This window comes from Lampris incognitus, chromosome 21 (assembly GCF_029633865.1).
Source record: "Lampris incognitus isolate fLamInc1 chromosome 21, fLamInc1.hap2, whole genome shotgun sequence".
Taxonomy (NCBI): Eukaryota; Metazoa; Chordata; class Actinopteri; order Lampriformes; family Lampridae; genus Lampris; species Lampris incognitus.
The window spans coordinates 314,661-340,397 of NC_079231.1; the positions used below are offsets into that span (position 1 = coordinate 314,661).

The 25,737-nt window shown below is 42.8% G+C and overlaps 1 protein-coding gene across 2 annotated transcripts in view; it reads right to left on the reverse strand.

The window, feature by feature from the left end:
* Window positions 1–761: 761 nt before the first annotated feature.
* Window positions 762–25,737, reverse strand: part of LOC130131332 (formin-like protein 2) — a 214,405-nt gene continuing 189,429 nt past the window's right edge. For both annotated transcript variants that reach the window (XM_056300987.1, XM_056300986.1), the window contains 5 exons: window positions 23,737–23,900; window positions 21,054–21,155; window positions 19,384–19,479; window positions 15,271–15,394; window positions 762–2,864 (listed from right to left, as the gene is read on the reverse strand). In XM_056300987.1, the coding sequence (XP_056156962.1) occupies window positions 2,776–2,864; window positions 15,271–15,394; window positions 19,384–19,479; window positions 21,054–21,155; window positions 23,737–23,900 (575 nt within the window). In that variant the 3' untranslated portion in view covers window positions 762–2,775. The remainder of the gene's footprint in view (window positions 2,865–15,270; window positions 15,395–19,383; window positions 19,480–21,053; window positions 21,156–23,736; window positions 23,901–25,737) is intronic.

Genomic DNA, 25,737 nt, shown 5'->3' on the forward strand with positions numbered 1-25,737 from the left:
ACACAGACACCTAGTTACTGAGCATACACATACACCTTTCTACTGACTGAGCATACACAGACACCTTTCTAGTTACTGAGCATACACAGACACCTTTCTACTTACTGAGCATTCAGACACCTTTCTATTTACTGAGCATACACAGACACCTTTCTACTGACTGAGCATACACAGACACCTTTCTACTGACTGAGCATACACAGACACCTTTCTAGTTACTGAGCATTCAGACACCTTTCTAGTTACTGAGCATACACAGACAAAATAGGTTACATGTTGTACATCTATATACTTATTTGAATAGATAATATCTTTCACATATTCTTCTTAGCTACTTCATGTGAGTCATATAATAGCCTATTTGGAGATGTTGGAGCACCACCATGTGGCTAGTCGGTGAGGCTGTGGCTGAGACTCCTAACCTTCTGCCTAAGTTGGCAGTTGTAGTTTGGTTCTGACATCCAGATAGTACTACTAGTACCAAGAGGAAAACGGTAATGAAGATTCTATGCCATTCCAAGAAGGTTCCAGCACCAGGTTCCTTTGTGCCTGGACCCTTGATAAAACATTTACACACTGACTCGTTCTGATGGTCAAGGTATGGGCTGGAGAGAGAATGTTGTCAATGAGGGGTTCTCACAAAGATAGAGCTGTTAGAATGTGCGTGTGTGTGCATGTTAATCTGCATGAATGTGTATTAAATGGATTAAATCTTTATTTGAAGGAAGAGACGACAGAGCCATGTAGACAGAAAGGTTTATTTACAACAAAAGCACGGCATCACCACCAATCAACATAAAGCAAGGTCAAAGCAACAGTACAAGATTCCTAGAAAACATATTTACACGTAAAAAAACGTTGTGCTGTTTTTTAATTCATGTTTTAATAGTTTAATTGTTTTATCTGAAACAATGCTTGTTTTCTAAAATGGAAGGTGGGTAAGCTGACAGGCAGGAGGAAGGGTAAAGGACAGAGGCTGGAATGGAGAAAGAAAGAAAGGATGCTGATGAAGTCTATCAGGACACATCAGTGACTATTCCTTCTCTGCTCCCAGACTGGTGACTGGACTCTAGACAGACACTTGCTACCATGGCAACCATCACAGATAGAAAACATGACATCCATCCATCTATCTATCTATCTATCTATCTATCTATTTATCTATCTATCTGTCTATCTGTCTGTCTATCTATCTGTCTGTCTGTCTGTCTGTCTGTCCATCCATCCATCTGTCTCTTCATCTTGGTGTCAGGTCACAACAGAGAACATGGAGAGGAGAGACAGACGGTGTTCAGAATCACAGGATACATCAGAACCAGAACCACTGGTCTATCATAAACTACATCAGAACCAGAACGACTGGTCTATCATAAACTACACAGCAGTGACTGGAAGCAGTTTGGAGACGTTGGTTGGTTTCATCTGAATTCATGAAGTTAGAGATGATGTAGAAAGAAGCTGTTGAAAACCAACAAAATATGATCTATTATCTAACTTCAAACATTTTATAACAAAAAAATCTGAAAGAGACATTAAAGATCAAACCATTTATCTTCTCTGTGTTTTGTTTGGCGTGTGTCCTCCTGTAGCTCAGGTGATGCTGGCTCACCCAGATGGGCAAACACCAACCAGGCTAACGGGAGGATCGCAAAGAAGACCAGTCATCATTCTTTACTCTGAACACCAGACTGACAGCTTTGTTTTCTGCAACTAGAAGTGTGTGACTTCTTAAATCCTACAATATTTTTTATTTATTCAGCTGTTCTAGACTATGGCTCAGAGAAAGCTAGCCACGGTGTGCGAACAGAAAGCAGGGACGTGGGGACAGAGCTAGTAAATACATGAGAACACAATGAAGTCAAAGGCTGTACAAGAATGGGACACGGCACACTGATAATCTTGTTAAAGACACAATCCCTCGGTACCCCAAAAACACCATCACAGTGCCCCACCAGTCAGTGTAAACATTTTCACAATGAAGGACCAACCAGTTTTAAAACAGGAAGCATAAAGGCTGTCTAAATCCTCTTCAACACCATGGTGCCTTTTGATTTCAAAGAGACATTTGGACCTTCTAGAACACCAACAGTCCTCCCGCTTTCCTGGCTGAGAAGCGGAACCAGGGTGGCTCTCATCAAGCTGGGGAGCTCGATGCTCCTCCCAGGAGCCAGATGTTTCACCAGCGGTTAGCAGAGATATACTAATTACAGTAATGAGGGAGTACTCCACCCCCCCCAACAAGAAAAAAAACACTAACGGTCGGAAGTCAGGGTCACATGACCTCCAACCTCTGGAGTTGGTAGGAATTTACTGTTTTGCCCAAGGACACCTCATCAGCATAGCTATTGGTCAACAGGGAAACTGAACTTGGAACCTCCTGCTGGAGGACAGAAATGTTACTGGTCTACTGGGTCCACGGGGTTCACTGGGTCTATCGGGTACATCTGGTATACTGGGAATACTGGGAATACTAAGGATGTTTTGTAAACATGTAGTAGCTCTGATCTGCCGACCGTCAGATGTGAGCGACCCAGCTCAGTGTCTTACGAGTTTATCAAACACGAGACAAATTAAAAGTTTATCAAACATGAGAAAAATTAAAAGAAAAAAATCAAACTGATGAACAAACAAGCATTTTTTTCTTCTTCACCTTAAACAAAAACATTTTACATTTTGTCATCAGTTCATATTAATCAAAGATCTTCAAAGTGCTAATTGGTCCCATGAAGTGGGTGTGGCCAGCTGGACAAACCACATCTCAGCCCCTCCTCTCTCTCAGTAGTGATCCTCTGTGTGGGCGGGCTCACAGAAGAAACGGGAGCTGCGTTTGGCTGAGCGGGCCGTAAAGGGGACGGTCTTCAGCACTACAGACAGGAAACCAGCCAATCAGACAACAGCACAAACAAGGTCAACCTGCAGGTCTGTGTGTGTGTGTGTGTATAAATATATATGTGTGTGTGTGCGTGTGTGTGTGTGTGTGTGTGTGTGTGTATAAATATGTGTGTGTGTGTGTGTATAAATATGTGTGTGTGTGTGTGTGTGTGTGTGTGTGTGTGTGTGTGTGTGTGTGTGTGTGTGTGTGTGTGTGTGTGTGTGTGTGTAAATTGTGTGTGTGTGTGTGTGCAAATATATATATATGTGTGTGTGTATAAATATATGTGTGTATAAATGTGTGTGTGTAAATATATATGTGTATGTAAAATTATGTGTATATGTGTGTGTATAAATGTGTGTGCGTGTCTGTATGTGTGTATAAATATGTGTGTAAATATGCATATATAGGTGTGTATATAAATATTTGTGTGCGTATGTATATAAATATATGTATATATATGTATATGTGTGTGTGTGTATATATATGTGTGTGTGTGTGTGTGTGTGTGTATATATGTGTGTGTGTGTGTGTGTATATAGGTATATGTATGTATGTGTGTATATGTATATGTATATGTGTGTATATAGGTATATGTATGTATGTGTGTATATGTATATGTATATGTGTGTATGTATATAGATATATGTATGTATGTGTGTATGTATATAAATATATGTGTGTATGTGTAAGATGGTGAAGGTATCATTTATGCTGTAATGTTTTATTTATGAGATGTCTCATTCCTGGCTCAATTTACAAGGTAATCTGGGAATAGCCACTGGGGGCGCTCATTTTGTTGATATACCTGGTTGAACAGCTGTTTGGGCGGCCGTCGTTGGTCGTGGTGGCCATTTTAGGTCACAACGTTTTTGATATGTTAAAGGTGAGATGTTTGAAACGGGGTGCTCTGTTAAATCCATCTGCAACCCTATGTTTAAATGGTCATCCATGCAGTTTTATATGTAAACATGTGTGCCGGAGATATCATTTTATGTTTTAGGTTGTTAGTTTGTGAAAATGGTTTTGTTTTATGACGTTTGATGCCCATGTGGCTAGCGAACTACTGAGAGCTAACCCGTAAATGCTAGCTAGGCTGCTCGGGAGCTAACCCGTAAATGCTAGCTAGGCTGCTCATTCTGTGTCGCACCAGGCCTACTGTTAATTTAAAAAGTAAGTTTGAAATTAGTGACAACGTTTTTGATATGTCAAAGGTGACGAAAGACAGCCAAGAGAAAATAAATTCTACACTGCTCTGACCAAAGAACGCCGACTCCTGTCCGTTTTCTCCTGACTCCAACCACACCAATCAAATGACACAACGCAGAAGGAGCCAGGGAGGAGGCAAAAACACAGGGTTAGGGAGCCAGCCTGCAGAACCAAGGGCTACATCTGGTGCCGTGACCCGGATCTGCGGATTCCACTGCAGAGCAGAAGAAACTCAACATGCATATCCTTGGCTGTGTTAGTTAGTTTTTTTATAGGGACTACTAGTCACTAATTGTTGCTTTAGTTTACTGTATATTGGGATCATATTCACTGCAAAGATATTCACTGCAAAGATATTTTTTGGTTTAATTCATATCGTCATTAGTTTATTATTTCATGCCATTGAAGGACATTTTAATTACATGTCTGTAGAATCCTGTGACTATTTTGTTTTTGTTCATGAAAAATTCTGTGAATGTTCTCATTCATCCAGGTCATGGTTATCCAAAGGAGTTGAATCAAGTGCAACTAGACTTGGTATATATCCGTGAAGACGTTTCGCCTCTCATCGAAGAGGCTTCCTCAGTTTGTGCCTTTCTGACTAGACCAAGCTAGTCTGACTGGCTGCTGATGAGACTCAGTATTTATCCTCTAGGAGTTTTTGTCAGAGCTATTGATATGCATGGCTCTTTGTGATCAGATGTTTACCAACGCCCGTCGCTAACAGAGCCATACTTATGCGTGGCTCTTTTGTGTACCGATGTTTGGCCGCGCCCGTCATTATCGGAGCTATTGATATGCGTGGCTCTCCTGTGCTCCGATGTCCAGCCGCGCCCGTCACCATTGGAGCTATTGATTTGCATTTGTTTAGCAACTACAGAAAGGAGGAACCATTGATCGGATACAATACCACCGTCTCTACCCACAAGATAACATTCCATGCATATATGGACTCCCTAAGATCCATAAAGATTGAACCCCCCTCAGACCCATCGTCAGCAGCATAAACTTGGTCACATACAACATTCCCAAACATATAGCCAACATCTTGACCCCTTTAGTGGGCGAAACACCTCACCATATCCAAAACTCCATTGACTTCGTGGACAAGGTCCAAGGCGTAAAACTGGATCCGGATGAAACCATGGTATCCTACGACGTGACCTCGTTATTCACCTGCATCCCAACCATGGAGGCTTTGGAAACTGTGAGGCAACATTTGCTACGGGACGACACCCTCCACAATAGGACCAACCTCAGCCCAGACCAGATTTGCCAACTACTGGGCCTTTGCCTGAACACTACATATTTCCAATTCAGGAGCCAGTTTTACAGACAGAAACACCGCTGTGCAATGGGCTCACCAGTATCGGCCATTGTGGCCAACTTATATATGGAAGAGGTAGAACACAGGGCCCTGAACTCCTTCAGAGGAACACCTCCAAGCCACTGGTTCAGGTATGTGGACGACACATGGGTCAAAATCCAAACACAAGAGGTGCAAGCATTTACCAAACACATCAACTCAGTGGACAAGAACATTAAGTTCACAAAGGAAGATGTAAAGAACAACAGTTTGCCCTTCTTGGACTGTGACGTCCACATTGGGGAAGACAGGAGCCTCCACATTGGGGTTTACAGGAAACCTACACACACAGACCAATATCTATTTTTCGACTCACACCACCCGCTGGAACACAAACTGAGCGTCATCAGAACTTTGCAACACGGAGCTGACAATGTGCCCAGCAGCACTCAGGCCCAATGGGAAGAACACAAACACCTGAGGGGAGCTTTAAAAACCTGCGGCTACCCCAGTTGGGACCTTTGTGAAAACTGCAACACGTTCCAAAAAGACCAACCGGGTGAGCGACGAGGAGAAAAGGAACAGAAGGAAGAGCACAGTCATCCCGTATGTTTCTGGGGTCTCCGAGAAACTCAGGAGAATTTTTAACAAACACCACATCCCGGTATACTTCAAACCCAGCAACACACTCCGACAAAGACTGGTTCATCCCAAAGACCGTGTACCACACACCCAGAAAAGCAATCTGGTGTATGCCGTACAATGCAATGAGGATTGCATTGACCTATACAGGAGAAACCAAACAACCACTACACAAACAGATGGCCCAACACAGAAGACCAAACTCCTCAGGACAAGACTCAGCAGTCTATCTACACCTAAAGGAGAAGACACACTCCTTCCAGGACAGCAACGTACACATTTTGGACAGAGAAGATAGATGGTTTGAAAGAGGGGTGAAGGAAGCCATCTATGCGAAACTGAAAAACCATCCCTCAACAGAGGAGGAGGTCTGCGACACCACCTATCTCCCACTTACAATGCCGTCCTTTCATCTCTACCCAGGAGACTCAAGAAGCCTAGCCTCCAAGAACAACAGTCGCTCACTAACGGCTCCAACGACTCTCATGACCACTGAATAATGAAGTCGAAACTAACACCCCCAACGACCGTCGCGGCTAAACAAATGCGCATCAATAGCTCCAATGGCGACGGGCGCGGCTGGACATCGGAGCACAGGAGAGCCACGCATATCAGTAGCTCCGATAATGACGGGCGTGGCCAAACATCGGTACACAAAAGAGCCACTCATATCTATGGCTCTGTTAGCGACGGGCGTTGGTAAACATCTGATCACAAAGAGCCATGGACATCTATAGCTCTGACAATGACTCCTAGAGGATAAATACTGAGTCTCATCACTAGCCAGTCAGACTAGCTTGGTCTAGTCAGAAAGGCACGAACTGAGGAAGCCTCTTGGATGAGAGGCGAAACGTCTTCACGGATATATACCAAGTCCAGTTGCACTTGATTCAACTCGTGTGTATGTATGTATATGAATATATGTGTGTATGTATATAGACATATGTGTGTATAAATATATGTGTGTGTATATGTACATGGGTGTCAGTTTGTTTTGAAAAGTTTTGGGGACAACATCTGGTTCAACGTGTTCAAAACTTTCTTCAGTGGGCCAGATAACGGATGTCACAACACATCATGATAAGGTCTTTTATTGTGGTGTTTTTATGTGTTGTGATGTTATAATGTGAAGCTGCTGACATAGATGTCACAGCACATCATGATAAGGTCTTTTATTGTGGTGTTTTTATGTGTTGTGATGTTATAATGTGAAGCTGCTGACATGGATGTCACAACACATCATGGTAAGGTCTTTTATTGTGGTGTTTTTATGTGTTGTGATGCTATAATGTGAAGCTGCTGACATAGATGTCACAACACATCATGGTAAGGTCTTTTATTGTGGTGTTCTTACATGTTGTGATGCTATAATGTGAAGCTGCTGACATGGATGTCACAACACATCATGGTAAGGTCTTTTATTGTGGTGTTATGTGTTGTGACGCTATAATGTGAAGCTGCTGACATAGATGTCACAACACATCATGGTAAGGTCTTTTATTGTGGTGTTTTTATGTGTTGTGATGCTATAATGTGAAGCTGCTGACATAGATGTCACAACACATCATGGTAAGGTCTTTTATTGTGGTGTTCTTACATGTTGTGATGCTATAATGTGAAGCTGCTGACATAGATGTCACAACACATCATGGTAAGGTCTTTTATTGTGGTGTTCTTACGTGTTGTGATGCTATAATGTGAAGCTGCTGACATAGATGTCACAACACATCATGGTAAGGTCTTTTATTGTGGTGTTTTTACGTGTTGTGATGTTATAATGTGAAGCTGCTGACATGGATGTCACAGCACATCATGGTAAGGTGTTTTATTGTGGTGTTTTTATGTGTTGTGATGCTATAATGTGAAGCTGCTGACATGGATGTCACAACACATCATGGTGAGGTCTTTTATTGTGGTGTTATGTGTTGTGATGCTATAATGTGAAGCTGCTGACATGGATGTCACAACACATCATGGTAAGGTCTTTTATTGTGGTGTTATGTGTTGTGACGCTATAATGTGAAGCTGCTGACATAGATGTCACAACACATCATGGTAAGGTCTTTTATTGTGGTGTTTTTATGTGTTGTGATGCTATAATGTGAAGCTGCTGACATAGATGTCACAACACATCATGGTAAGGTCTTTTATTGTGGTGTTCTTACATGTTGTGATGCTATAATGTGAAGCTGCTGACATAGATGTCACAACACATCATGGTAAGGTCTTTTATTGTGGTGTTTTTACGTGTTGTGATGTTATAATGTGAAGCTGCTGACATGGATGTCACAGCACATCATGGTAAGGTGTTTTATTGTGGTGTTTTTATGTGTTGTGATGCTATAATGTGAAGCTGCTGACATGGATGTCACAACACATCATGGTAAGGTCTTTTATTGTGGTGTTATGTGTTGTGATGCTATAATGTGAAGCTGCTGACATGGATGTCACAACACATCATGGTAAGGTCTTTTATTGTGGTGTTATGTGTTGTGACGCTATAATGTGAAGCTGCTGACATAGATGTCACAACACATCATGGTAAGGTCTTTTATTGTGGTGTTTTTATGTGTTGTGATGCTATAATGTGAAGCTGCTGACATAGATGTCACAACACATCATGGTAAGGTCTTTTATTGTGGTGTTCTTACGTGTTGTGATGCTATAATGTGAAGCTGCTGACAGATGTCACAGCACATCATGGTAAGGTCTTTTATTGTGGTGTTCTTACGTGTTGTGATGCTATAATGTGAAGCTGCTGACATGGATGTCACAACACATCATGTTAAGGTCTTTTATTGTGGTGTTTTTACGTGTTGTGATGTTATAATGTGAAGCTGCTGACATGGATGACACAACACATCATGGTAAGGTCTTTTATTGTGGTGTTTTTATGTGTTGTGATACTATAATGTGAAGCTGCTGACATGGATGTCACAACACATCATGGTAAGGTCTTTTATTGTGGTGTTATGTGTTTTGACGCTATAATGTGAAGCTGCTGACATAGATGTCACAACACATCATGGTAAGGTCTTTTATTGTGGTGTTTTTATGTGTTGTGATGCTATAATGTGAAGCTGCTGACATAGATGTCACAACACATCATGGTAAGGTCTTTTATTGTGGTGTTCTTACGTGTTGTGATGCTATAATGTGAAGCTGCTGACAGATGTCACAGCACATCATGGTAAGGTCTTTTATTGTGGTGTTCTTACGTGTTGTGATGCTATAATGTGAAGCTGCTGACATGGATGTCACAACACATCATGGTAAGGTCTTTTATTGTGGTGTTTTTACATGTTGTGATGCTATAATGTGAAGCTGCTGACATGGATGTCACAACACATCATGGTAAGGTCTTTTATTGTGGTATTTTTATGTGTTGTGATGCTATAATGTGAAGCTGCTGACATAGATGTCACAACACATCATGGTAAGGTCTTTTATTGTGGTGTTCTTACATGTTGTGATGCTATAATGTGAAGCTGCTGACATGGATGTCACAACACATCATGGTAAGGTCTTTTATTGTGGTGTTATGTGTTGTGACGCTATAATGTGAAGCTGCTGACATAGATGTCACAACACATCATGGTAAGGTCTTTTATTGTGGTGTTTTTATGTGTTGTGATGCTATAATGTGAAGCTGCTGACATAGATGTCACAACACATCATGGTAAGGTCTTTTATTGTGGTGTTCTTACATGTTGTGATGCTATAATGTGAAGCTGCTGACATAGATGTCACAACACATCATGGTAAGGTCTTTTATTGTGGTGTTCTTACGTGTTGTGATGCTATAATGTGAAGCTGCTGACATAGATGTCACAACACATCATGGTAAGGTCTTTTATTGTGGTGTTTTTACGTGTTGTGATGTTATAATGTGAAGCTGCTGACATGGATGTCACAGCACATCATGGTAAGGTGTTTTATTGTGGTGTTTTTATGTGTTGTGATGCTATAATGTGAAGCTGCTGACATGGATGTCACAACACATCATGGTGAGGTCTTTTATTGTGGTGTTATGTGTTGTGATGCTATAATGTGAAGCTGCTGACATGGATGTCACAACACATCATGGTAAGGTCTTTTATTGTGGTGTTATGTGTTGTGACGCTATAATGTGAAGCTGCTGACATAGATGTCACAACACATCATGGTAAGGTCTTTTATTGTGGTGTTTTTATGTGTTGTGATGCTATAATGTGAAGCTGCTGACATAGATGTCACAACACATCATGGTAAGGTCTTTTATTGTGGTGTTCTTACATGTTGTGATGCTATAATGTGAAGCTGCTGACATAGATGTCACAACACATCATGGTAAGGTCTTTTATTGTGGTGTTTTTACGTGTTGTGATGTTATAATGTGAAGCTGCTGACATGGATGTCACAGCACATCATGGTAAGGTGTTTTATTGTGGTGTTTTTATGTGTTGTGATGCTATAATGTGAAGCTGCTGACATGGATGTCACAACACATCATGGTAAGGTCTTTTATTGTGGTGTTATGTGTTGTGATGCTATAATGTGAAGCTGCTGACATGGATGTCACAACACATCATGGTAAGGTCTTTTATTGTGGTGTTATGTGTTGTGACGCTATAATGTGAAGCTGCTGACATAGATGTCACAACACATCATGGTAAGGTCTTTTATTGTGGTGTTTTTATGTGTTGTGATGCTATAATGTGAAGCTGCTGACATAGATGTCACAACACATCATGGTAAGGTCTTTTATTGTGGTGTTCTTACGTGTTGTGATGCTATAATGTGAAGCTGCTGACAGATGTCACAGCACATCATGGTAAGGTCTTTTATTGTGGTGTTCTTACGTGTTGTGATGCTATAATGTGAAGCTGCTGACATGGATGTCACAACACATCATGTTAAGGTCTTTTATTGTGGTGTTTTTACGTGTTGTGATGTTATAATGTGAAGCTGCTGACATGGATGACACAACACATCATGGTAAGGTCTTTTATTGTGGTGTTTTTATGTGTTGTGATACTATAATGTGAAGCTGCTGACATGGATGTCACAACACATCATGGTAAGGTCTTTTATTGTGGTGTTATGTGTTTTGACGCTATAATGTGAAGCTGCTGACATAGATGTCACAACACATCATGGTAAGGTCTTTTATTGTGGTGTTTTTATGTGTTGTGATGCTATAATGTGAAGCTGCTGACATAGATGTCACAACACATCATGGTAAGGTCTTTTATTGTGGTGTTCTTACGTGTTGTGATGCTATAATGTGAAGCTGCTGACAGATGTCACAGCACATCATGGTAAGGTCTTTTATTGTGGTGTTCTTACGTGTTGTGATGCTATAATGTGAAGCTGCTGACATGGATGTCACAACACATCATGGTAAGGTCTTTTATTGTGGTGTTTTTACATGTTGTGATGCTATAATGTGAAGCTGCTGACATGGATGTCACAACACATCATGGTAAGGTCTTTTATTGTGGTGTTTTTATGTGTTGTGATACTATAATGTGAAGCTGCTGACATGGATGTCACAACACATCATGGTAAGGTCTTTTATTGTGGTGTTTTTATGTGTTGTGATGCTATAATGTGAAGCTGCTGACATAGATGTCACAACACATCATGGTAAGGTCTTTTATTGTGGTGTTTTTATGTGTTGTGATGCTATAATGTGAAGCTGCTGACATAGATGTCACAACACATCATGGTAAGGTCTTTTATTGTGGTGTTCTTACGTGTTGTGATGCTATAATTTGAAGCTGCTGACATAGATGTCACAACACATCATGGTAAGGTCTTTTATTGTGGTGTTTTTATGTGTTGTGATGCTATAATGTGAAGCTGCTGACATAGATGTCACAACACATCATGGTAAGGTCTTTTATTGCGGTGTTCTTACGTGTTGTGATGCTATAATGTGAAGCTGCTGACATGGATGTCACAACACATCATGGTAAGGTCTTTTATTGTGGTGTTCTTACGTGTTGTGATGTTATAATGTGAAGCTGCTGACATGGATGTCACACCACATCATGGTAAGGTCTTTTATTGTGGTGTTTTTATGTGTTGTGATGTTATAATGTGAAGCTGCTGACGGATGTCACAACACATCATGGTAAGGTCTTTTATTGTGGTGTTTTTATGTGTTGTGATGCTATAATGTGAAGCTGCTGACATGGATGTCACAACACATCATGGTAAGGTCTTTTATTGTGGTGTTATGTGTTGTGATGCTATAATGTGAAGCTGCTGACATGGATGTCACAACACATCATGGTAAGGTCTTTTATTGTGGTGTTATGTGTTGTGACGCTATAATGTGAAGCTGCTGACATAGATGTCACAACACATCATGGTAAGGTCTTTTATTGTGGTGTTTTTATGTGTTGTGATGCTATAATGTGAAGCTGCTGACATAGATGTCACAACACATCATGGTAAGGTCTTTTATTGTGGTGTTCTTACGTGTTGTGATGCTATAATGTGAAGCTGCTGACAGATGTCACAGCACATCATGGTAAGGTCTTTTATTGTGGTGTTCTTACGTGTTGTGATGCTATAATGTGAAGCTGCTGACATGGATGTCACAACACATCATGGTAAGGTCTTTTATTGTGGTGTTTTTACGTGTTGTGATGTTATAATGTGAAGCTGCTGACATGGATGTCACAACACATCATGGTAAGGTCTTTTATTGTGGTGTTTTTATGTGTTGTGATACTATAATGTGAAGCTGCTGACATGGATGTCACAACACATCATGGTAAGGTCTTTTATTGTGGTGTTTTTATGTGTTGTGATGCTATAATGTGAAGCTGCTGACATAGATGTCACAACACATCATGGTAAGGTCTTTTATTGTGGTGTTCTTACGTGTTGTGATGCTATAATGTGAAGCTGCTGACATAGATGTCACAACACATCATGGTAAGGTCTTTTATTGTGGTGTTTTTATGTGTTGTGATGCTATAATGTGAAGCTGCTGACATAGATGTCACAACACATCATGGTAAGGTCTTTTATTGTGGTGTTCTTACGTGTTGTGATGCTATAATGTGAAGCTGCTGACATGGATGTCACAATACATCATGGTAAGGTCTTTTATTGTGGTGTTCTTACGTGTTGTGATGTTATAATGTGAAGCTGCTGACATGGATGTCACAACACATCATGGTAAGGTCTTTTATTGTGGTGTTTTTATGTGTTGTGATGTTATAATGTGAAGCTGCTGACATGGATGTCACAACACATCATGGTAAGGTCTTTTATTGTGGTGTTTTTATGTGTTGTGATGCTATAATGTGAAGCTGCTGACATGGATGTCACAACACATCATGGTAAGGTCTTTTATTGTGGTGTTATATGTTGTGATGCTATAATGTGAAGCTGTTAATATGGATGTCACAACATATGCATGTTGTGTTAAGGCCTGAACCACTGAGAGCATTTTTGACACCCTTGTTTTCTGTTGCGTCTTCTGATGGTCTTTTAAACACACTGCGGGCATGTATAGATTCCAGCGTCAACAGACCACCGATCAAGTGACTTCACACCTATGATGGCAACATTAGGTCAACTTTATATATTATTACAAACACTGCATATGGAGAGAAAAAAAATTCAGTTGAATACAATTGTGATATATCACCATGATATTATTATTATTGTTTTTTTATCATCATCATCATCATCATTATTATTATTGTTATTATTATCATTATCATCCTTGCCCAATCTGAGCAATAGCTTGAATGGTCAGGCAGTCCACAGGTTTGGCAAGAAAGGGAACAATAAATCAAGCACAGCGTCATCTGGGCACAAACATGCAGGAAATCTGTGAACCAGTCTGTAATGAAGCAGCTGAGTCAGGAAACAGTCTGTATTAAGCAGCTAAGTCAGGAACCAGCCTGTAATTAAGCAGCTAAGTCAGGAACCAGTCTGTAATTAAGCAGCTAAGTCAGGAACCAGTCTGTAATTAAGCAGCTAAGACAGGAACCAGCCTGTAATTAAGCAACTAAGTCAGGAACCAGTCTGTAATTAAGCAGCTAAGTCAGGAACCAGTCTGTAATTAAGCAGCTAAGACAGGAACCAGTCTGTAATTAAACAGCTATGTCAGGAAACAGCCCAACTGTTGGCTGTGTTCACCTAACCTCAATCTATAGGTTTCCTCACTAAAATGCAGTGTGTGCTCAGGTGTGATGCAGTGGCCTTGTGGCAGGCAGCAGCTCTCCCGCTATGGGCCGGTCACATCACTGCACATGGGCGGCACAAGTTCATCTATACACTAATTTAATAAATGTGAACGGTGAACCCTAGAGACACTGGGTATGTCATACATTCACGGCAACTCAGCTACCTGGGAAGACAGGCTTTACCAGACTGCTGTTGGCCTCTCCTTTCCCATTAACTTGTAGCCTGTCATAAAATAACACCAGGTCCAGTCTGTCCACTTCTGTTTTGATTCCTCAATATCCAAACATTGTCAGAGCCCAGGCATCAAGGTGGTTTGAAGAGCATCAGAACACTGGCAGTATTCGCCATGCAACAGAAAAAGTATTGGACTGGAAAGTGGGTTTAACATGCGTCAAAATGGCTCCCAGTGTGTTCAGGTCTTTAGAGTTATGATCAGTAAGCATGTTGGGTCACCATGTTGGGTCTTTCTCTTAATGACTCGATATGAACCAGAAGTGGTGGGGACATGGTGAACATGTTGGGTCTCTCTCTTAATCACTCGATATCAACCAGGAAGTGGTGGGGACATGGTGAACATGTTGGGTCTCTCTTAATGACTCGATATGAACCAGGAAGTGGTGGGGACATGGTGAACATGTTGGGTCTCTATCTTAATGACTCGATATGAACCAGGAAGTGGTGGGGACATGGTGAACATGTTGGGTCTCTCTCTTAATGACTCGATATGAACCAGGAAGTGGTGGGGACATGGTGAACATGTTGGGTCTCTCTCTTAATGACTCGATATGAACCAGGAAGTGGTGGGGACATGGTGAACATGTTGGGTCTCTCTCTTAATGACTCGATATGAACCAGGAAGTGGTGGGGACATGGTGAACATGTTGGGTCTCTCTCTTAATGACTCGATATGAACCAGGAAGTGGTGGGGACATGGTGCACATGTTGGGTCTCTCTCTTAATGACTTGACATGAACCAGGAAGTGGCGGGGACATGTTCCCAGTGGGGAAATGACACCTATGTGTGTGTGTATATGAGTGTGTGTACCGGTTATAATATCCTCGATAGCTCCATCTTTGCCTTCATAAACATGGCGACTGTCTTTGCCCTGTCTTCTTCTCAGTTCTGATATCACTTCCTGTTGCTGACGACGCCCTCGATGAGATGGAGACTGGAGAACAGGATAGGAGAAGAGGAAAAAAGAGAAGTTTAAACAGACTGGCAGGCAGAGCAGCAGTGTTATCCTAACATTTCCACAGAAATCATATTTGTCCCTGCCAAAAGTCCCCAGGACTGAAAGTGGGTCAGAGTTAAATCCAACAGAGGCAGACCTTTTCCATGTTCTGGATTTTACTTATTTAGCACCAGTTCCTGTTCAGAACCGGGCGTGCCCACCTGTCTCACTGTTAGACCTCATCCCACTGGCCAACACAGACCCTGTTACACTGGACAGACCTGGACATGGTAAGACACCAGCGCCAGTAATGAGAGACGACATCAATGAATCACACAACGCAGATGGAAACGTGCGGCAGCAGCCATTTAGTTGAAACAGAAAGAACAACCCAGACTGCAACGCAGGCAGACCGGAAGGGAGGCTTGGTAACTATAGCAACCACAAGCAATACTGGCGTCACCCCTTTTTATCCAAAAGAAAGACCCCCCCCCTTCACACAGTACAACAATAACACCACAGAACACCAGGCAACATCACAGCTCAGGCTATATAACTAGACCTGTAAGGTAAGACAAAACATTATCACCAGTACACACAAACAACTGGCCTAAAGTTCAAAGTCCTCTAAATGCCGCGGCAAGCGCCGGCGACGCTCCAAGCGTTGAGGTGCAGCATCAGGTGCAAGAGCAGGCACACACTCGCCAGGGGAGCTCCCCCCAGGCTCGACCTCAACGAGAGGAACAGTCTCATCCCCCAGCCTCATATCGTTATCACAAGGCAGGCAAGGTGCAGGTGGGGGCTCGGCAATGGCTGGCAGTATGCCAGAGCAGTGCGGGGCAGGGTTGTCCAAGTCCTCATCAGACGCGAAATCGTCCACGAGGGGTTCAGAGGCTGTAGAGGGACCTTCCACTTTATAGCAGTCACCCAGCCTGACCCTGTAGGAGGTGCGACGGAGTTGAGACCCCGTGAACGTCTGGATATTGCACCATGAACCATCCACGCTCGTGACGAGGTACCTGTCATGGGCCTTTGACTTATTCTGGTCACCATACCGGTACACCAGTTCACCAGGTCGAATGGCGGGAGGCACGGCCACACGACCAGAGGGCACCTTTGACTTCATGCTGTACGGATGGTTGGTGACACGCTCCGAGTGTTGTTTCAAAATGAGGTCCTGGTCGACCACAGGCAACTGCCTATGGGAGAACTGGTCACGCTGAAGCAGCATTTCACAGGCAGACAATCCACATGACCTAACACGACTGTTCAGGTTGGCCGTAGTGACAGAGGGTAACAGGGGAGTAGCAGCCCTATAGTTAGGCTCGAGACGAAGAATCTCCCCCTGAATCTCTTGAACAGCCTTCTCCGCCACTGGGTTCTTATTGACATTCTTGGCGTTGCCCACCTCAACAACTAGTTTGTGCATAGCGAGGGCCCCATCCCCTGCCAATGCAGCAAAACCAGGGGCAGGGTCAGTCCTGATCACAGCAAAGGGGCCATTGAGAGGGCACAGACCCACACATAAGCGGGTTAAAGCGTCCCTGAGAGTGTCTCTGCACTCGTCGTCGATGAGACAAGACAGCGTGAAAGACGTGACACACTCCCAGACAATCAGAATGAACTGGCGGTCCCACCTGAGCACATCAGCCATGAAAGAAGACCCGACCACTTCCGGAGGGTCACTTGTAGACCGGTCAGATACGAACGCAGGGGCTTTCTTCAGAGCTGCACACTGGTGGCAGCCGCTGGAGACATGTTGCACAGCAGAGTCCATATCCAACGCGTAGAAGTAGCGTTGCACACCTGTCTTCAAGTGGGTGCCAGTGGGGTGATCACGCTTGATATGGAGAGAGGTCAGTAGACAATCGAGGACAGACCGAGGCACAACGATGCAGTCCGTTGAGGCTGCGAGGGGTGTTTGCCGGCGAACAACTAGGAGGCTGTCCTTAGCCACTGTGGTGATGTTCAGGTAACATTTCACATCATGAATGTAGTCAGCTTCTTGGATGGACACGTACCCTGACGGAGGTGAGCGCAGGTCCATCTGAGGTCAGAGCACCCGACCTGTATGGCAAGCCAGGCCGACCTGTTGGTGAAGGGCAGAGGTAGGACAGGTCCCATGTTCACCCTGGCTTGGAACGGACTCACAGCGTCGTTATATCCTTCAAAGTGGGGATCAAACACTACATCAAACTCTCTATGCAGGGCGCGGAACTCATCTCTGATGTCAGCAGGGATGATGTTATCTGGGTCCAGAGCGACAAGGTCAGAGGACAAGGCTGATATGGTCGTCGAGGCCGGTTTGGGGGGGATCAGCTGGCACGGCGGCGTCACTGAGTGACGGGACATATGTAGCGCGGACACGGCATAGGTGGTGGCTTTTCTGGACCAGCCGTGACTCGCCAGTGAGATTTGGAACACGGGTCTTCCCGGACTCACCCCGAAGCAAAGTTGGGGCAGGCCACTGCTGTTTGTCAGACTGGTCACATGAGACATCGACGTGTGGCTCAACAGTCAGCTCACTGTCCACATTGCACAGCTCAGGAGGCAGCTCGAGCTCAATGTACTCCCCTGGCCACACAGTAGATTTATCCGGAGCGCGGAGCACGTGCGCGCGCCGTATGGCATGCCTGTCCATCGGTGTTTGGAGGGTGCCGTAGCGGTATATATCCTTGCCCAAGCAGATGTGGTATTTGGCTGGTCTGACGGAGACGTCGTTCTTTTCCATAAAGGAATTCCAGCCAGGATGTCAGAGTCGAGATTCTCAACAACGAGGCCCTCAAAATAGAGGTCATGGCCATCTCTCTGGAAGTGTGTCCGTGTCTCTCCCAATACTTTCAAAAGGTACAAGCCAGCTGCTTGGAATGTGGACTGCGTACTTCCTGTGATGGTGACGCCCAGCCTGGTCACGCATGAGGCCCTCATCATGTTGCCTGTTGCCCCACTATCAACGGTGAGATGCACAGGGCAGTGTTCGTGGAAGGCATCGAGGTAAGAGGACTGTTTGACACGTTTCACACTACTAGATGGCGCTGGCTCCCCACTAATGCACTCCTCTACCTCATCATCAGTCTCGACCTGCTCTCCCAAAACCTGACGCGACTTTGCCATGTACATTTTATCTTGGGGGGGCAGAAAGGAACATTTGCTGAGGAAGTGATTATCAGGCCTGCCAGCACATTTACAAAGGGGACATGACCTTCTTGTCCGGACAGGGATGGATTGCTTTGACTTGGGGAATTCAGACACTGCCCTGGTGCACTGAAAGCCGTAATGTAGACGAATAGCTTGCCATATGCCGTCAATAGATGCGGAGTTCCTGACTATGCTGTGACGAGAGATTACGGGACAATAATTGGCTATCTGTCCCAACATTAGCTCTAACATGGTTACCTTCTGTTCTTTATTGCGACGTCGGGGCGAGGGAATATCTTCACCGTCGTCTGTGAATCCCCGGACAGGGGGCGTTTTAGACTTCTTCTCCCACTTCACGCCATCGCGCAGGAAGGGGGCAAACCCGGCGTCGAGCGACAGTATATAAAGCAGGTTCTGACGCCAGTTTCAAAAGAGTTCACCGTCTCGGTCTTTGTTAAACACCACTGCTTCGGTGCTCTGTGTGTCGCCATGCTGCCCACTTAGCTAGCACAACTGTGTCTGAGCTAGCCCAGCTGCATCTGGTTGTAGACGTAACTACCCTGTGATTCCCCTGGAAGGGCTACCGCGATTAGTTCGGTAAATATCAGTCCTCGGGACGTAAGTCTGGTAAGCGTTGCCACCACGCCAGTAATGAGAGACGAGATCAATGAATCACAACGCAGATGGAAACGTGCGGCAGCAGCCATTTAGTTGAAACAGGAAGAACAACCCAGACTGCAACACAGGCAGACCGGAAAGGAGGCTTGGTAACTATAGCAACCACAACCAATACTGGCGCAGTCTGCATGTTAAAGACACAATATGGACAACATGATCTGGAATCCCACCTTGGTCTCCTCCTCCTCCTGCTGCTCCTCCTGTTCCTGTTTGTGCTGCAACATCTGCTCCTGTCGCCTCTTCTGCTCATTCTCCTCCTCTGCCAACTTCACATACATAACCACACGTGAAACACACTGGAGGTGAATGTGAACATGGAACGTAAATCCTTTTCTACAGGTTATCACCTGAAGAAGGACAAACTGCTGACTACTGTTAGCATGTTAGCATGCCTCTGTGAATGCTGACTAATGTTAGAATCAGAATCAGCAAGTTAGCATGCCTCTGTGAATGCTAACGTTAGAATCAGAAACAGCAGGTTAGCATGTTAGCACGTCAGCATGCCTCTGTGAATGGACTGACTTAAAACAAAGTAAGTATTGTACCATCTCAAGGTAAAACAGGCTTCAACCACTGATCTAAGAAAAAAAAAAGACTGGATCGAGCAACTCGCGATTTGAAGTGAAGCCGGCATGGGCGACTTGGCGGCCATCTTAGGTAGACCAAGAAGCGATCAAATTGCATTAGAATTGCCAGCTAAAATGTTGAGTTGCGGCACATACCAGTGCTCTAACCGCACAGGGTCGAAAAAAAGTGGCAATTCAGATAATATAACATTTCACAAGTAAGTACCCTTTTTTATTTGACTCTTGCATTTAAGATGCCATAGCAACTGCTGTTTTAAGATGCCTTGATTTGTCAAAATGTTTTTCCCGAGCTGGCTCCTCAGACGAGGGCGTGAAAGAAGGACAGAGCGTGCCGCTCGCAAGGGAGAGAGCGGTGCATCCTGGCTTCATCAGGCCGTTGCTCGCCATCGCTGCAACACGCTAGCTCGCTACCTAAGAAAACGACAGTATACTAGGCTACTTTACGATCACCTATATGTGCAAGCAAGACTATTACACTTTCCAATGAGTCTGTTGTTTGTAAACAACAGAGTCTCATATTCTCATGTTCTGCAATCATGATCTTACATTTACATCTGGAAGTTTTGTCAGCTGTTTTCGCAGCTTCTTGCCAGCTAGCTTTGCAGTGCGTTCTTTGACAAGATGATGCAGTCGTATCTTGCAATAATTACAAGATTACTTTTATAAGATTAAAAACATGATTATCCGCGACAGCAGTGTCGAACATGTGAGGAGCCAGCTTGGGAATTTTTTTTGACAAATCAAGGCATCTTAAATCAGCAGTTGCTATGGCATCTTGAATCCAAGAGTCAAATAAAAAAGGGTACCTCCTTTAGAAATGTTATATTATCTGAATTGTCACTTTTTTCGACCCTGTACGGTTGGAGCACTTGTATGCTCCGCAAGTCGGCATTTTAGCTGGCAATTGCAATGCAATTTGATCTTTTTTTTGCTCTACCTAAGATGGCGCCGATCAAGTTCAATTGGCCTTCATAAATTGGTGGCACAGAATTATGGGTTGCGCGATCCAGTCTTTGTTTTTTAGATCAGTGGCTTCAACCCAAAAACACTGCAGAGCGAGCTCTCACCTGTAGGAGGGAGTAACTCAATACAGGTCAGACAGTGAAATAAAACAACTTGTACTGCTCGCATCATACTTCACCAAACGATTTCTATTAAAGGCTTTAATTAAATATATTATTTCTATTGTTCTTCAAAATAGCAAATAGTGCTCTTCCATTTTGAAGATTCTGACACACACACATACTACTCACCCTGTATGCTTTGATGAAGCGAACAAAGACAGGGAAGAAGACTGAGGGGGGCGTGATCTTCGAGCTTTCACCAAAAAACTTCACCACATCTTCAAAAGCATCCTGACACACACACACACACACACATACACACACACACACAGAGTACAGCACTAGTTTCATGTACACTTTGGTGGAATGACAGCTGACTGGACTTTTACTCTGCATTTAACTAGCCTAGCTGTGTAGCTAGGAGCAGCGGGCAGCCGCCGTGCAGCACCCGGGGACCAGCTCCAGTTATTTCTCCCTATTGCCTTGCTCAGGGGCACAGACAGCAGTATTAACTCTAACATGCATGTCTTTTTGATGGTGGGGGAAACCGGAGTGCCAAGAGGAAACCCACGCAGACACAGGAGAACATGCAAACTCCACACAGAAAGGACCTGGGATGGCCTGGGGTTCGAACCCAGGACCTTCTTGCTGTGAGGCAACAGTGCTAACCCCTGGGCCACCGTGCCACCTCTTATAAAATCCTAAATGGGCTGGCCCATTTAGAAGTAATGGCCTACATATCCTGAATATGCTAGCATATAGAAAAGTAATGGCCTAAATAACCGGAACATACTAGCACATAGAAAAATAATGCCATACATATCCTGAACATGCTAGCACATAGAAAAGTAATGGTCTACATAACCTGAACATACTAGCATATAGAAAAGTAATGGCCTACATATCCTGAACATGCTAGCATATAGAAAAGTAATGCCTACATATCCTGAACATGCTAGCACATAGAAAAGTAATAGCATACCTATCCTGAACATGCTAGCATATAGAAAAGTAATGCCATACATATCCTGAACATGCTAGCATACAGAAAAGTAATAGCATACATATCCTGAACATGCTAGCACATAGAAAAGTAAGGCCTACATATCCTGAACATGCTAGCATATAGAAAAGTAGTGCCATACATATCCTGAACATGCTAGCATACAGAAAAGTAATAGCATACATAACCTGAACATACTAGCACATAGAAAACTAAGGCCTACATATCCTGAACATGCTAGCATATAGAAAAGTAATGCAATACATATCCTGAACATGCTAGCATACAGAAAAGTAATAGCATACATATCCTGAAAATGCTAGCACATAGAAAAGTAATGGTCTACATAACCTGAACATACTAGCATATAGAAAAGTAATGGCCTACATATCCTGAACATGCTAGCATATAGAAAAGTAATGCCTACATATCCTGAACATGCTAGCACATAGAAAAGTAATGGCATACATATCCTGAACATGCTAGCATATAGAAAAGTAATGCCATACATATCCTGAACATGCTAGCATACAGAAAAGTAATAGCATACATATCCTGAACATGCTAGCACATAGAAAAGTAATGGCCTACATAACCTGAACATACTAGCACATAGAAAACTAAGGCCTACATATCCTGAACATGCTAGCATATAGAAAAGCAATAGCATACATATCCTGAACATGCTAGCACATAGAAAAGTAATGGCCTACATAACCTGAACTTACTAGCATATAGAAAAGTAATGCCATACATATCCTGAACATGCTAGCATATAGAAAAGTAATGGCCTATATATCCTGAACATGCTAGCATATAGAAAAGTAATGCCATACATATCCTGAACATGCTAGCATGTAGAAAAGTAATGCCATACATATCCTGAACATGCTAGCATATAGAAAAGTAAGGCCTACATATCTTGAACATGCTAGCATATAGAAAAGTAATGGCCTATATATCCTGAACATGCTAGCACATAGAAAAGTAATGGCCTACATATCCTGAGCATGCTAGCATATAGAAAAGTAATGCCATACATATCCTGAACATGCTACCATACAGAAAAGTAATATCATACATATCCTGAACATGCTAGCACATAGAAAAGTAATGCCTACATATCCTGAACATGCTAGCACATAGAAAAGTAAGGCCTCCATATCCTGAACATGCTAACATATAGAAAAGTAATGCCATACATATCCTGAACATGCTAGCATATAGAAAAGTAATGCCATACATATCCTGAACATGCTAGCATATAGAAAAGTAATGCCATACATATCCTGAGCATGCTAGCACATAGAAAAGTAATAGCATACATATCCTGAACATGCTAGCATATAGAAAAGTAATGCCATACATATCCTGAACATGCTAGCACATAGAAAAGTAATAGCATACATATCCTGAACATGCTAGCATATAGAAAAGTAATGGCCTACATATCCTGAACATGCTAGCATATAGAAAAGTAACAGCATACATATCCTGAACATGCTAGCATATAGAAAAGTAACAGCATACATATCCAGAAGACTATGCACGTTCTGACCTACATAGTTGCTACGACAAACAGTAGAGTAGATAGACGGCAAAAAAAAAAAACAGAAAACGCCAAATAATAAAAATAAAGAGTGAGGAGAACAATAGCATGAATTACGATGAATGAATTAGTATCCAGGACATTAGTGTGACTGCTGTACAGCAATCACACTAATCAGATGGAAAAAAACAAGCACAATGGATCATCCACGAGAGTCACATGCCTGTGTAGATGTGTTGGAGTATGGATGAAGACTGTATGTATGCTTATTTGTTTTGTGCGTGTGTGCGTATGTGTGTGTGTGTGTGTGTGTGTATTACCTGTGCAATGCGAGCATCCTCCTGAAGTTTCTGCAGACGTGATTCATTGCGGCTGATGAAATCTTTGAGTGTGCTGTTGTGTCCGTGCACACTGTATTCTCTCCATGTTAGCTCCATGCCGCGCTGCAGCTCTCTGACATCACTCAACACATTCTCTAAAGACACTGCGCACGCGCACACACACACACACACACACACACACACACACACACACACACACACACACACACACACACACACACACACACACACACACACACACACACACACACACACACACACCAATCAGCCAAAACATTAAATCCAGTCAGTGGTTGTAGTTGATGTGTTAAGGGTGGGATATATCAGGCAGCAAACGAACAGTCAGTTGTTGTAGTTGAAGGAAAGGGTGAGGGTTATATGATGAAAATAAGGACAGGGTTAGGGTTATATGATGAAAATAAGGACAGGGTTAGGGTTATATGATGAAAATAAGGACAGGGTGAGGGTTATATGATGAAAATAAGGACAGGGTTAGGGTTATATGATGAAAATAAGGACAGGGTGAGGGTTATATGATGAAAATAAGGACAGGGTTAGGGTTATATGATGAAAATAAGGACAGGGTTAGGATTATATGATGAAAATAAGGACAGGGTGAGGGTTATATGATGAAAATAAGGACAGGGTTAGGGTTATATGATGAAAATAAGGACAGGGTTAGGGTTATATGATGAAAATAAGGACAGGGTTAGGGTTATATGATGAAAATAAGGACAGGGTTAGGGTTATATGATGAAAATAAGGACAGGGTTAGGGTTATATGAGGAAAATAAGGACAGGGTGAGGGTTATATGATGAAAATAAGGACAGGGTTAGGGTTATATGATGAAAATAAGGACAGGGTTAGGGTTATATGATGAAAATAAGGACAGGGTTAGGGTTATATGATGAAAATAAGGAGAGGGTTAGGGTTATATGATGAAAATAAGGACAGGGTTAGGGTTATATGATGAAAATAAGGACAAGGTGAGGGTTATATGATGAAAATAAGGACAGGGTTAGGGTTATATGATGAAAATAAGGACAGGGTTAGGGTTATATGATGAAAATAAGGACAGGGTTAGGGTTATATGATGAAAATAAGGACAGGGTTAGGGTTATATGATGAAAATAAGGACAGGGTGAGGGTTATATGATGAAAATAAGGACAGGGTGAGGGTTATATGATGAAAATAAGGACAGGGTGAGGGTTATATGATGAAAATAAGGACAGGGTTAGGGTTATATGATGAAAATAAGGACAGGGTTAGGGTTATATGATGAAAATAAGGACAGGGTTAGGGTTATATGATGAAAATAAGGACAGGGTGAGGGTTATATGATGAAAATAAGGACAGGGTGAGGGTTATATGATGAAAATAAGGACAGGGTGAGGGTTATATGATGAAAATAAGGACAGGGTTAGGGCTATATGATGAAAATAAGGACAGGGTTAGGGCTATAAAGTAGACCAAAATGGTCGCATAGCAAACTGTTTGTTTTTGGAAAGTGCAAGTTCATATTAGACTTGGTCGTATTCATGTGAGGGTCTGTGTAGGAGGCTGCGCATCCACAGGCTGACAGGCAAAACATTGTTACTAGCTAGTATGCTTAGGGTGAGCACCGCATATTCTGTTTTCCCATACTTACTGTTCAGTTGACTTGGACACTGTGCAAAAATCTGACAATGGCAGAAAAAACATTGGCTTTTCTGTGTGTGTGTGTGTGTGTGTGTGTGTGTGTGTGTGTGTGTGTGTGTGTGTGTGTGTGTGTGTGTGTGTGTGTGTGCGTGTGTGTGTGTGTGTGTGTGTGTGAGTGTGTGTGTGTATCTCTGCTGCTAATCTCCATATTACTGGGCCTGTCAGCCTGAGAGTACTTGTGTACCGTTATGACTGTCATACTACTGGGCCTGTCAGCCAGACAGTACTTGTGTACAGTTATAACTGTCATACTACTGGGCCTGTCAGCCTGACAGTACTT